This window comes from Nansenia antarctica, assembly GCF_963989245.1.
Source record: "Nansenia antarctica genome assembly, chromosome: 20".
NCBI lineage: Eukaryota > Metazoa > Chordata > Actinopteri > Argentiniformes > Microstomatidae > Nansenia > Nansenia antarctica.
The window spans coordinates 5,366,665-5,380,297 of NC_137693.1; the positions used below are offsets into that span (position 1 = coordinate 5,366,665).

Consider the following 13,633-nt stretch of genomic DNA (forward strand, 5'->3'; position numbering starts at 1 on the left):
GGTAGACACAGCTAACACAGACAGAACGTCTCCATGACCTCTCCATGACCTCTGACCTCTGTCTCTCTCAGAGCGATACTTTCTCTGTGTCTGCGTCTTCGTCGTCTTCAACGTCATGGATCTAATTGGCCGTAGTGCCACGTCTCTCGTCCAATGGGTGAGCCTGACACTTCTACCCTCTGTCCTCCCTGCCCAGTAACAGCTGATGTATGTGACACGGTCTAGTGAAAAGGTCCGGATGTCGGCAATTCTCAAGTTGCGCAAATGACCCCCCCCCCCCAAAAAAAAGCATATTACGAAAGTTGAAGTGTTGAAGAGCCCACTCGATATAACAAACAACAGTTTTAGGATCACTAAATACTTAATAATTTGTGATTGTAATTTTGCTGCCTGTTTCCAATAAAAATGTTCCCTGTGTTGTCTATCATCCCACAGCCTCCAAAGGAAAGCCATTGGTTCCCTGCCATGGTGGTGTCCCGTGTGGTATTCGTCCCCCTCATCATGCTGTGTAACATTGAGCACTCCCACCTGCCGGTCCTCTTCTCCCACGACTTTGCCTTTGTTTCCATCATGACATTATTCGCCCTGTCCAACGGATACTGCATCTGCCTCTGCATGTCCTACGCACCCCAGTGAGTCCCACTGTTCAAGGCCTCTCTACAGCCCCTGCACTCTATACAGCCGATCGATGAAATGAATAGGATGGGGCCCTATCCCACATCCATCAGTCATGTTTACATTCCATTACATTTTGGGCATTTAGCAGACGCCTTATTCCAAAGCGACTTACAATCAATACATTTGACTAAGCAAGTGAATCGTCAATCCACCAGTCGTAGCAGGAAGAGTAATCTAGCTCAGGCCCGGGGGCCATTGGCAGTCTCAGTAATAGAAGGAAATATATATAGACACCGGAGAACAGAGAAACAGTACAAGGGGGGGGCAGTAGAAGTCATAGGGGACACAGTGAAGGTGAAAAGCGGGTGTCTCAGGAGACGCAGTGCTGGGGGGGTAGCAGTTAAGGTGTAACCTGAAGAGATGGGTCGTCGGTCTCATGTAGGGCGTTCACGTTACTGCTGTTAGGGCCAGGCGCGGACTGCACTATAGTCACAGAATCTATTCACATGAATTCTGAGTAATACATTGTAACGTCAGTCTTTTCAGATGAGTTCAGATGAGTATTGAATAATACATGCTTTTTTAATAGCAGTCTAGGTACGTTGCGCTTGGTTGCACTGTAAGTCTCTCTTCTCCTCTCCTGCTCTCCTCTGACCGTGTCCGCTCTCTTCCCCAGGTTAGTGAGGTCTAAAGACTGCGAGACAGCGGGGGCTCTGATGACCTTCTTCCTCGCCCTGGGCCTCTCTCTGGGGGCTGCCTTCTCCTTCCTGCTGGAGAAGCTGGTGTAGAACGACTGTACCCTCCCCAGGAACATCCTCCCGTCACCGCTCAAAGGACCAAAGTCTGACTCACTGAAGTCATATAGACGCACACACGTCTACGGACGCGCTCAAATCGATTTTTGAGGCATGAGTTGTTATACAACGATAAAAAGTTGTTTGAACCCCAAAAGTGGAAAATGAATTCTATGTATATCACTATCACTGTAAGTGCCTTGTATGGATTACCTTCCCTTAGGATCATGACTGTAGATCTTATTATTTATTTATTTCATTCTATTTTATATTATTATAGTATTATTATTTTATACTATATTTTTTCACTATTTTATTTTCTATCTTATTGTTTGGGGGTGGGGGGCGGGGGTCATTTGGCTGTTCATATGGATGAATTTGGTCATTGTAGGTGTTTTAGAATAAACCTTACAGCAGTTGTTTTTGGTTTTGATAATAAAGTAAAAAAAACGATTTTTATTAAACTGTGTCTTATTATTTTAAACGAGGATCTCTAGAGTTAGCTTCCCAGTTTATGATGATGCCACACAACACCCATTTCTAGTGGGAGATTGAAGTGTTATGGTAATGAATGGGAAAAAGCACACTTGCACTCACACAAATACACACACAGGTCATTCACAGATGTGCAATGACCTTCAATCCCATATACCGTAAGCTTGTATTGTAACTACAGTATATGCACCAATAACATCTTTCACATTTCAATCACTGAGTTCCAACCAATTAAACAGACAGCACGCACACACACACACACACAATCCATATACTGTACAATGGTAATGTCGCCAAAGTTGAGTCTCATTTATTCCAGTGACACTCGTGTTGTCTGTATCAGGGTTGCTCCCATAGCAGGCTCTGTCCCCTCAGATGAGCCTCCTCATTCTTCATCTAGATCAGTACCAGTGTCCCAGGCGTCCTCTGCTCCTAACCGCCGCCCCTGTTCCTCGAGCAGAGCCTTGCTCCACAGAAGAGCCTCGTCCAGCCCGTCCTGCTCCAGGACCAGAGAGAAACGCTGCTCCAACTCCCTCCTCGCCTGGGCCTGGACCAGGACAGACAGCCTAACAGTCTGAGTGCTGTTCCCTCTCGGGTTATCATCTCTGGTCGAAGTGGTTGCATGAGCTCATGATGCAGTAACCATATACAGTAGAAGGCACCCGACTTACATGTCCAGTGCTCACTGAGGCTACATAGTGTATTCTGATTCACAGTGACATCGACTGCTCCGAAAAAAACCACGAAGCAATGGCATAATTGCATGTCATTCAATCCATGCACTGCCTGACGTCATGGGTACATTGGCGCATTTTCAACACTGATTAAAAGACACTGACTGAAGGTTTCTACAGGTAGAAAAGGTGTGACGTCATACCTGCCAGTGACGCTGAAGCAAAAGGGGTCTGCTGTTGACCCTCTCCATCATGTCCGCCAACTCAGTGTGATACTCAGCACTCCGCACCCTCATTTCCGTCCTGAATCGAAAGGTTAGTGTCGTGGATTTAATTGATTCTCAATAGATTGAGTAAAATGTATAAAGCACAAAGAGCTTAAATCAGATGTCTCCAAAGAGGCCTTTTATTAAGCAAAGTCACATGAGCGCAGAGAGAAAGTAGCAGACAAAAAGCAAAAAGCAAAGGCAAAAAGCCCCCAACATTGGGCGGGACTCATATTTATAGAACTGTCCTTGGTCACAAGGTCACTATTCTTGAGAACCAATCATATTATACAAATCTGTGATTGCACAAGTTATGGGCCCTGTCCATAGTCAGAATTATTCACTGCGCCACAGATGTTGGCCCATCCCTTACAGGAAGGAAATGGGCCTTCCTTGAGTGCTAGATCCACCAAACTGTAGAGAGAATTCAATTCTCAGTATAAATGATATAAACCCACAACATTACGTTCATAGATATAGAAAGCGTAGAACGGACAATGATCTCCCAGAAAGGATAGCCGCCAGTACTGTACACACCATTGAATGTTGATTTGAAGGGGCATGTCCTTTCTATTCATTCTATTTCTGTATGGTTGGGTTACGGTTAGGTTGTTAACACTGATCATACTCAGGATGTTATAACAAGACAAACAATTGTAAATACTGTAGATTTGCTATTGGACAACACTTTACCAGAGTATTGTTCAGTTGACCTATGACCTTCATGGTCGTAACGTGATACCTGCGGTTCTGTTGTTGCCGCCGTGCCCTGGTAGAACTGCGTTGTCCTTGGGCGTTGACCCACTTCGCCACCTCTTTCTGAAGCCTAGACTTGGCCTCTGAATGTTGTTGCGCTGCTCTCAGCCTCTTGTCCTCTTTCTCTGCTAGTCTCTTTCTACAGGACGAATGAGAGACAATCATGCAGACGCAGTCTCCCCAGAGATATACAGTAAGTTAAATACAATAGCTCTTACAGTACTATAAACATACCTAACAGCCTCCTCTCGTAGCTGTGCGGACTTTGTGAGTCTTTGTGAGCTGGCCGTCATTCTAGCTAGGTCCCACTTCACCGTTGGGCACGAGGCCTTTTTTCCATTCTCAGGTGTTTCCTTAGGTGCACTGACAGGCTGATCACCTCCCGCTTTTACCTGGAAACTAAAAGGCTGCGGCACTGTGGGCCGCACCGCCTGTCTGAGAAGCCTGAGGCGCTCCTCAAACGCGTGGTGTAACCTGCCAAAGTCAGGTATTGTCTGGTGAATGACGGGTCTGAAAGTTAGCTTCTTTTCCACTTCCATCGGAGGGGGACGTCTGGTGGCCAACTGAGCCGTCCTTTCCATCATGTCCTTAAAAGAGCGGCGAGGAACATCTCCCTCTTTGGATTCTGTTCTCGCCCCATCACCCTCAGTGACAGCCCTCTCCTCTGCCTCGGCGGTGCCGTGCTCAACCTTCGGCACAAAGCTAAAGGGACGTTGCATGGCAAGCATGAGCGCTCTCCGTTTCTCACGGAGAACCCGTGTCTGCCTCTCACACTCTTCTACCTTCTTCTTGTCGTACAAGGGCAAACAAGTGCTCTTGGGTACAGGGTTAGCTCGGAATGGCGGCAACGGCGGTCGCTCGCCGGCTGTGTCTTCCCAAGCCCTCCTGTCCTTCCTCCGCTTACGCCCCTCACACTCCTCACGCAGGGTCATTTTGAAAGGCTGTGGCACTGTCACTTGGGGTTTAGGTTTTAGGCTGGCTGGTTTGGGGCTGTAGTCGTCTACAGAGAAGCCCTCCCACATCCACGATGGAGGGCCCTTCTCCAGCAGCACATCCCCTGACGACGCCCAAGGTGTCTCAGTAATGTCCTCCTCCACATTCTCATTCGGCTCTACGCTGTGTGACTCTTTCTCGTGGCCCTCTACAGTGGCACTCTCGACTCTTTCCTCACTGGAAGAAAATGCACGTCATGAGTGACACCAGAGTGCTGGTTTCAATTAAATGTAATGTGTCATTTCAGACACATAGATCCATATCAGTATTAAAAAATAATAAAATACAATACGAAGGGCAACAACACAAATACAGTCATTACAGTCCACAGTGATTAAAATACATATAGACATTTGTTCCAATGTTTCCAAAAACAAGAGGAGTACCTTGTGTCACTTTGTGTGGGCTCAGTGAAGTGCCATTATGATTACATTCTTTGAATCAATTAATCGACACATACATTTGTACATAAAATTCCTCAATACAGCATGAACGGTGGGAACAGTCACAAACATTATGACTTGCATAAGATTCTGAATGCATCATTAAATGCCACCTGAAAGCTTTTTCATTGTTGCCTAACTATAGAGCTCTGCACCACAAGTGGGCTGTATAGAGTGGAGTAGTAGGCTGTAAAAAGGGATGTTTTAACATCATCTGTGCACATATGAAATGTGCGTGGCAGCATGTTGGCTTGTGCACACAGTTTGCAACACTGGCGCTGCACATCGCCGTCATCACATTGATCATTCCTGATGCTGTGTGACCCAAATATCTTACTTTGTTCACCACATTTAGCGCTTGTTCTACCATAAAGAAGGAAGAAAAAAATCTTGGTTTTAGCGATCATGACAACACTCTTTTTAGAGTTAAAATGAATGTCATACTGCACACCATAACTGTAAACGTTTATAATCATCATTGTAATCAAATGTACTGTATTTAAGTGCACATGAACCATACACATATTATGATTGAATACTACGGTAATATGCCCCTTACTTACCATTTAGTATCCAAAGGCGCTGTGTTGTAGTCACTGAGAAGCTCAACTTTAATGCACTTCAAAGGTATGTAGACAGGCTGTGGGAAAAAAAAACCCTGTTAAAGGATATAGTCCTAACTTACACTTTGACACTTTTCCTGGTAGGCTATAAATGTTTTGTGTGTGATGATCAGTGCTGAGAAAGCAGATGTTTTTACCTTTAAACAGCTCCAATCAACAAAGCTGCGACTTTTTAGGCTCAAGAAATAATGTCGTTTGGGACACACAGGTTTGACGCTCGGAGGTTCTGTCGCTTGTCTCCCCTTCTGATTAACAGGTGGAGTGACAAAACCATTGAGTAATACCGAATTTCGATGTGCGGTCGACATTTTTCGATAACATGATATGGCCATGGCCTGCTATCTGTGTAAAGAGTTGTTAATGGAACATTTAGAACATAGGCCAGGCAGTGTCGTTATATATGTCACAAAGGGACAGAAACAAAGGGATTTTGGAATCCATTTGGAGCGTCAAAGTTTTTACATTCCATTATGTTTTGTGAGATGGAACCTTTGTATTTTATGAATTACTAACTCAAAAATGTCAACATTTTTAAAAATAACACCACACAGGCATTAATAAACACCTAATGGGTCAGATTATGTAAAAAAACTCAATTTTGACAAAAATTGAGATAGAACCTTATAATTCTAACGTCACGATATATATTAATAATAATTATTCTAAGCATTTTTAAATTATTATTATTATTATTATTATTATTGTGTGTGTGTGTGTGTGTGTGTGTGTGTGTGTGTGTGTGTGTGTGTGAGAGAGAGAGAGAGAGAGAGAGAGAGAGAGAGAGAGAGAGAGAGAGAGAGAGAGAAGGGGGGGGGGGGATTTTGTGCGCTCAATTGATCAATTATGTTTGCCCTCTCATCTCATCTCTGCCTTGGAGCTGGCAGAAGCGTCAACTACGCCTGACAGACAGTGGTATATGGAGGACAAAGTGTGCATTTATTTTCAGCTATGGGCTGCACTGGAAAGTGGCTGCTCTGGATTGCCTGTTTGGTGTCAACCCTTCTAACGTATGGTGAGTCACAGTTATGGGGCACTACACATGTTAAAACATGACAACATGTTGTTACTGACATGCTGAACTCGCCGCAATGACGATGTTTCAACATCATGGACTTTTTTTTGTCTGTCTTACATGTAACGATGAATTGAGTATCAAGGACCCCAATTGAAATAAGCCAGTGGCTTTCTTGGGTTTTTATCCTGTTAGTTGACCTTGTATGTAATATGTACTTCCATGTACCTACTTCTGCAAATCTTCTAATAAAGTTTTCAATCAATCAATCAATTCCAAATAAAAGTTGTAATAATGAACTAATTACTGTGTTGTTAGTAAGATTGCCGTTGGATTTCCCATAGTTAGCTATATGTTTATAGCTGTCTTAACACTGTACTTTCAGATGTCTAGTTACTTTTTGTCTTTTTGGCAACACGGTGTAAACATGTAAAGCGACGGTTAAGTTACAGTATTTATAAATAATTGACCTACATTAATTAGGAAAATGAAACAGCCTCCAAATGACAAGCAGAGGTTCTCTCTACATTGATCTACAGTATATTCCTGATGAGAGCAGGTATTTTGAATGACTCCATGATTAGGACATTAGGTATTTAAGTGCACATGAACCATACACATATTATGATTGAATACTACGGTAATATGCCCCTTACTTACCATTTAGTATCCAAAGGCGCTGTGTTGTAGTCACTGAGAAGCTCAACTTTAATGCACTTCAAAGGTATGTAGACAGGCTGTGGGAAAAAAAAACCCTGTTAAAGGATATAGTCCTAACTTACACTTTGACACTTTTCCTGGTAGGCTATAAATGTTTTGTGTGTGATGATCAGTGCTGAGAAAGCAGATGTTTTTACCTTTAAACAGCTCCAATCAACAAAGCTGCGACTTTTTAGGCTCAAGAAATAATGTCGTTTGGGACACACAGGTTTGACGCTCGGAGGTTCTGTCGCTTGTCTCCCCTTCTGATTAACAGGTGGAGTGACAAAACCATTGAGTAATACCGAATTTCGATGTGCGGTCGACATTTTTCGATAACATGATATGGCCATGGCCTGCTATCTGTGTAAAGAGTTGTTAATGGAACATTTAGAACATAGGCCAGGCAGTGTCGTTATATATGTCACAAAGGGACAGAAACAAAGGGATTTTGGAATCCATTTGGAGCGTCAAAGTTTTTACATTCCATTATGTTTTGTGAGATGGAACCTTTGTATTTTATGAATTACTAACTCAAAAATGTCAACATTTTTAAAAATAACACCACACAGGCATTAATAAACACCTAATGGGTCAGATTATGTAAAAAAACTCAATTTTGACAAAAATTGAGATAGAACCTTATAATTCTAACGTCACGATATATATTAATAATAATTATTCTAAGCATTTTTAAATTATTATTATTATTATTATTATTATTGTGTGTGTGTGTGTGTGTGTGTGTGTGTGTGTGTGTGTGTGTGTGAGAGAGAGAGAGAGAGAGAGAGAGAGAGAGAGAGAGAGAGAGAGAGAGAGAGAGAGAGAGAGAGAGAGAGAGAGAGAGAGAGAAGGGGGGGGGGGGATTTTGTGCGCTCAATTGATCAATTATGTTTGCCCTCTCATCTCATCTCTGCCTTGGAGCTGGCAGAAGCGTCAACTACGCCTGACAGACAGTGGTATATGGAGGACAAAGTGTGCATTTATTTTCAGCTATGGGCTGCACTGGAAAGTGGCTGCTCTGGATTGCCTGTTTGGTGTCAACCCTTCTAACGTATGGTGAGTCACAGTTATGGGGCACTACACATGTTAAAACATGACAACATGTTGTTACTGACATGCTGAACTCGCCGCAATGACGATGTTTCAACATCATGGACTTTTTTTTGTCTGTCTTACATGTAACGATGAATTGAGTATCAAGGACCCCAATTGAAATAAGCCAGTGGCTTTCTTGGGTTTTTATCCTGTTAGTTGACCTTGTATGTAATATGTACTTCCATGTACCTACTTCTGCAAATCTTCTAATAAAGTTTTCAATCAATCAATCAATTCCAAATAAAAGTTGTAATAATGAACTAATTACTGTGTTGTTAGTAAGATTGCCGTTGGATTTCCCATAGTTAGCTATATGTTTATAGCTGTCTTAACACTGTACTTTCAGATGTCTAGTTACTTTTTGTCTTTTTGGCAACACGGTGTAAACATGTAAAGCGACGGTTAAGTTACAGTATTTATAAATAATTGACCTACATTAATTAGGAAAATGAAACAGCCTCCAAATGACAAGCAGAGGTTCTCTCTACATTGATCTACAGTATATTCCTGATGAGAGCAGGTATTTTGAATGACTCCATGATTAGGACATAAATGGAAATGTATGTCATAACAAATGTTTAGGCTACACTGCACAGCACAGAGAATAAGACTCTATTGTTCTACCTTTTCCAGTCAGTGATGAGCTGTGTCGCTGTGTCTGGCTTGGTCTCTAAGCTGTCAAGTGTAATTAACAGCAAATATCCACAGTTTCCCACACACATACAAAGGGCCCCAGGATGTCATAGTGGTGGGGGAAGGGCTCATTATTCTAATAATGAGAGACAGGGAGGGAGGCCTGGGCAAGTCTGCAATAGACTTGGAGGTCCACTGGAATATTGAATACTTAAAACCCCCCCAGAAAAAAAAACAGGTTTGCATTGAACACAGCACGGGTTGAGCTGATTAGTTTTGGTCTGTATAAAGTACACGCCTGATAGGCTCTGAGATGACATGCTCTGCTGTACTCAATTCATCCTGCTTTTTTAACCGTGTACCTTTCTGTCTGACATGTTAAAGGAGATTCGAGCTGCATAACAAAGTGTGACTGCTATTACTATGCTGCTCTATGCTCTGCTCACCACCATTCATGTCCTCCTGTCCTCCCGCCCTACTCTGTAAAGGTGCAGTGAGGGTGACCATGAGGGACTCCAGTCTGGAGGCGATCCAGGGGGACACAGTCATCCTGTCCTGCTCTTTCTTCACCATGAGTCCTCTGTCCAGACTCAACATTATCTGGACCCACGCGCCCTCCTCTGACCCAGATTCTCCATCACAGGTTTGCATCCCTGAGAGTCTAGGACAGGAGATAGCATATCTCATATATGAGTTATATAGTCATTTCTGCAAATGTGATGACTCTATTTATTATGAACATTCTAGTTGGCAACTATGAATGTTCACCGATGTCTCAGTACAGTCCCAGTGAGGTCATTTCGTTGTCTCGATCCCACAGGTGATCGTGTATGACCACGGGCAGGTGATAGAGGACCCCTCCCTCACTGGTAGGGTGGCTTTCGCAGGTATCCCATGGAGTGCGGACATTGTCCTGAACGACACCCGCGTGTCAGATGCCGGCACTTACCGATGTATGGTGAGCAACCCCCCAGAGACTGGAGACCCTGGCATAGGTGAACTTGCCCTGAGTGTCCTAGGTAGGTGTTTCACACATTGCATTAAGCCCCATCATAGTTTCGCACAACAACAATAGGTTAGATTAGATTCAGTAGAATTCAGTCAATTGAATTTGCTCAAGTCTCCTGTGCCTTTATCTCGGTTCATTTCAGCTCCCCCCTCACTGCCTCTGTGTCTGTGGGAGGGGGACAGTGATATGGGGGGCAGCGTTACACTCTCCTGCATGGTGGTTGAGGGGGTCCCCATTCCAGAAATGCGGTGGGATAAATTGGAACCAGAGCATATCTCACTACCCATCAATATGAACGGTAAGACCAGCCATGAGATCTCGAACCTATGACTATAGATAGATATGTGCCACGGTCTGGTGAAAGGGGTAACAAGTCGGCAGCCGATTTAACGTTCAGACTTTTCTTTTGAAACATTTAAAAACATGTCAGCGTTATTAATTAATGACACACTCGCCAGTCACCTAACACAGCTTGTTTTGTGAGCCTGCTAACAACGTAACGTAGTGTTATAGTTAACTAGGTAGCAGTGGGGATTACTCACCAAATCCATTGCATTGCAATATTTTGGCTTGACTAGTGAGTGAGTTTTTCCGTGTTTCAAAATAAAAGACAGAACATTTTGATTGGTTGCTGACTTGTTCCCCCTTTCACCAGACCATGTCACATTTAGACAACATGCCCTATAGGTGCATGAATCTCATGGTCATTTGAGCTTCCCAACTTGGCAGAACTCTAAACGTCTGGTTTCTGTCGCTCAAGCCACTGTGGAGTGTATTATATAATCCTTTTCTAGGCCTCAACAAGTTGCCCAGTTCTGTAGTAGTAAATGCAAACAGCACCCTCTGTGGATCTCTATGACAGGGGACGTATCAGGCTCTGCCCAGATTGCCAACGTTTCATCTCAGAGTTCCGGCATCTACCGCTGCTCCGTCACTAACCTGCTGGGAACCCAGAACTGCTACGTCAACCTGTCTGTGTACAGCCGTGAGTTCCTGTTCCACATACACGCCTCAGCTTGGCCATCGCTCAAAGTTCCCTCATTAGCCATTCAACCGAAAAGCGTCTGTGTACCGTCTACGTCAGTATGCGTACTGTGCGTTTTGGGAGTCTCACTACAGTCTCTCTTCCCTCCCCTTCCTCTTGCAGCTCCTGAAAGTCCCCCAGGGATCCTCCAGGGGGTGCTAGTGACCTTGTCCATGGCCCTGGTGCTGTTGGCTCTGCTGGTACTAGTGCTGTGGCTCCATCGGTCTGGCCAGGAGAGGAAATGGAAGGATGGAGAGGAAGAGGAGTGTTATAATGAGATAAGGTACACTCCCTCTCTGGTCAAACGCTCGTTCGTTTGATGTCGCAATCCACGGAAGACCAACACCCACGCATTCGACAAACATCCGCATACCACCCCATGCGTTTAACAGAAATAGGACCAAATGTTTGTTTTTATAATGTGTAAGGAATAAGCAATAATCCCTAAACAGCTAGAAAGATGTCACACTATGTGCCCTGCAGGTAGATACTGGCTACTTTACTATTTACTATTCAGTCACCTAAACTGTATTAAAATATTCTCAAATACCCTGCACAGAACACTTGATGATGATAACTGTACTTTTTACAGTTCAAGCCTGTTTGAAATAAATGTGACTTTTCTGACTTGAATGTGTTTTGATATCCTCTCAAGAGCTAGCTGTACTGTTAGTTGTGTTTGGAGTGGTTGTATTTCATAATCAAAGGCGGATGCTTACATAGTACTAATGGTTCCTCCTGCAATTAGCAAACTGGGCCAGACAGACACAATATGAGAAACCTAGGGCCGGTTTCACAGACAAGGCTTAAGCCTAATCCTGGACTAAAAAGCATCTTCAATGGAGATTTTACATTGAAAGTGTGATTTAGTCCAGGACTAGGCTTAAACCTAGTGTAGCAGGTTAGTGGATTAAGTCTATGTATGAATAGAAACAAAGGGAAAAGTAAATGAAAACACTCTTACAGCATTTAATTTGCAAACGATGACACAAAAAGCTTTAATTTAAATAGGAAAAAAAAAAAAAAATCACATAAAAAAACTGTACAGAACTTTGAATATCGAGTTTTTAAATAAAACAACCCCCCAAATGACAAAAAAAAATAATAACAATAAAAAACATGTGGGATGGTGTACTTTATACAACATTTGTGCAAAAGAAGTTTTAATCGATTCTTCCCAAACGGCATGATTCAATGTGAGGAGTGCCCTTCCACTCAGGACACACATCTCTCTTCTGAGGGGTAAACACAAGAGAGAACCTCCCCTAAGCCTCAACAATAGTGTCTTCCAAGAAAAATAACCAGAAATCCAATAATAATAAAATAGATTTATATCTTTTAAATATATATTTATATACAAAACATGCTGTACATAAATGGCAGAGATTAGGAATTAGGGGTGGGCATCGACGATCGATAATTGATTGATAAGGATCTTGGTCGATCACAAAATAAAACATTTGGTCGATCACAAAAAAAAAAAAATTTTTTTTTTTTTTTTTGTGATCGACCAAATCTTTTATTTTGTGATCGACCAAGATCCTTATCGATCAATTATCGATCGTCGATGCCCACCCCTATTAGGAATCCCTTTTTATTATTGACACCCAAGTCTGTCCAGTAACTTGTGCTTTCCTCTCTCCCAGTAAGAAAAGTACTCCCTGTTGCTTTGGATATTACACTGAGAATGAGGGGAAAAGAAAAACTGAATACGGCCCTGATCAGATAAGCTGGTTTTTCCTGAGCCTAGGGGGAGACATGTTAACAAGGGGTTAACTATTCGCCGGCTGTAGAATATTGCAAACTCAAACAGAAGGGAACAAGTTTGTTGTTGTTTTTAAAAACGTCTGCGCGGTGCCTGCTCTGGTCTGCTCCTTTTCAACCAGAGATACAGATCCAACGCTCTGGCAGAGAAAAAATACTAGGTTGACATGTGCCCCGACGCTTTTTAAACGTCCTCAAGATGTGTCCGTAATAGATGAAACCGCCCCTTCTAAGTCTGAGCGATTTAAGTAAAAGAAAAGAGGTGAAGTTGATGGACAGTATGAAAAAATATGAATTAACCCATTAAGACACTTAAAACCACCACTGTGTGTTTAGGGAGGGCATCATCACCTTGACTGGAGTAGACTGTCCACCCTCAGTTTTACATCCAGACTCAACCATAATATGGTAATTGGTAACTTTGCTACTGCATACCCATGGTTGGATTGGTCTCTATGTCGTTAACCTGCCGGCGTCTAGATTTCCCCTTTTGTGTCGCTGCACAAACTTACAGGGGCAGACTATTCCAATTATTTCCCATTGGAGATCCTGAGAATGCTGGTTTCCTCACCTTTGAACTCTCATTCACCCTGGAAGGGCAGAGAGAGAGAGAGAGAGAGAGAGAGAGAGAGAGAGAGAGAGAGAGAGAGAGAGAGAGAGAGAGAGAGAGAGAGAGCGCTCAGGAGACTAACTCTGCCAAAAGATGGTTTGGTGTGAAACTAGCTTACACCA

At 43.1% G+C, this 13,633-nt stretch overlaps 2 protein-coding genes across 2 annotated transcripts in view; both read left to right on the forward strand.

Moving 5' to 3' along the window:
- Positions 1 to 1,419, forward strand: part of LOC308174907 (equilibrative nucleoside transporter 2-like) — a 4,526-nt gene extending 3,107 nt beyond the window's left edge. The window contains exons 8-10 of the mRNA XM_080550019.1: positions 72 to 157; positions 436 to 632; positions 1,295 to 1,419. Of these exons, the coding sequence (XP_080406145.1) occupies positions 72 to 157; positions 436 to 632; positions 1,295 to 1,406 (395 nt within the window). The 3' untranslated portion in view covers positions 1,407 to 1,419. The remainder of the gene's footprint in view (positions 1 to 71; positions 158 to 435; positions 633 to 1,294) is intronic.
- A 6,949-nt stretch (positions 1,420 to 8,368) lies between these two features.
- LOC308175020 (immunoglobulin superfamily member 11) lies at positions 8,369 to 11,457 on the forward strand (the record flags this gene model as incomplete). Its single annotated transcript, XM_080550135.1, has 6 exons — positions 8,369 to 8,432; positions 9,593 to 9,747; positions 9,925 to 10,123; positions 10,256 to 10,411; positions 10,976 to 11,098; positions 11,261 to 11,457. 6 exons carry the CDS (start codon positions 8,369 to 8,371, stop codon positions 11,455 to 11,457), a joined length of 894 nt encoding a protein of 297 aa, XP_080406261.1.
- Between the last annotated feature and the right edge of the window lie 2,176 nt (positions 11,458 to 13,633).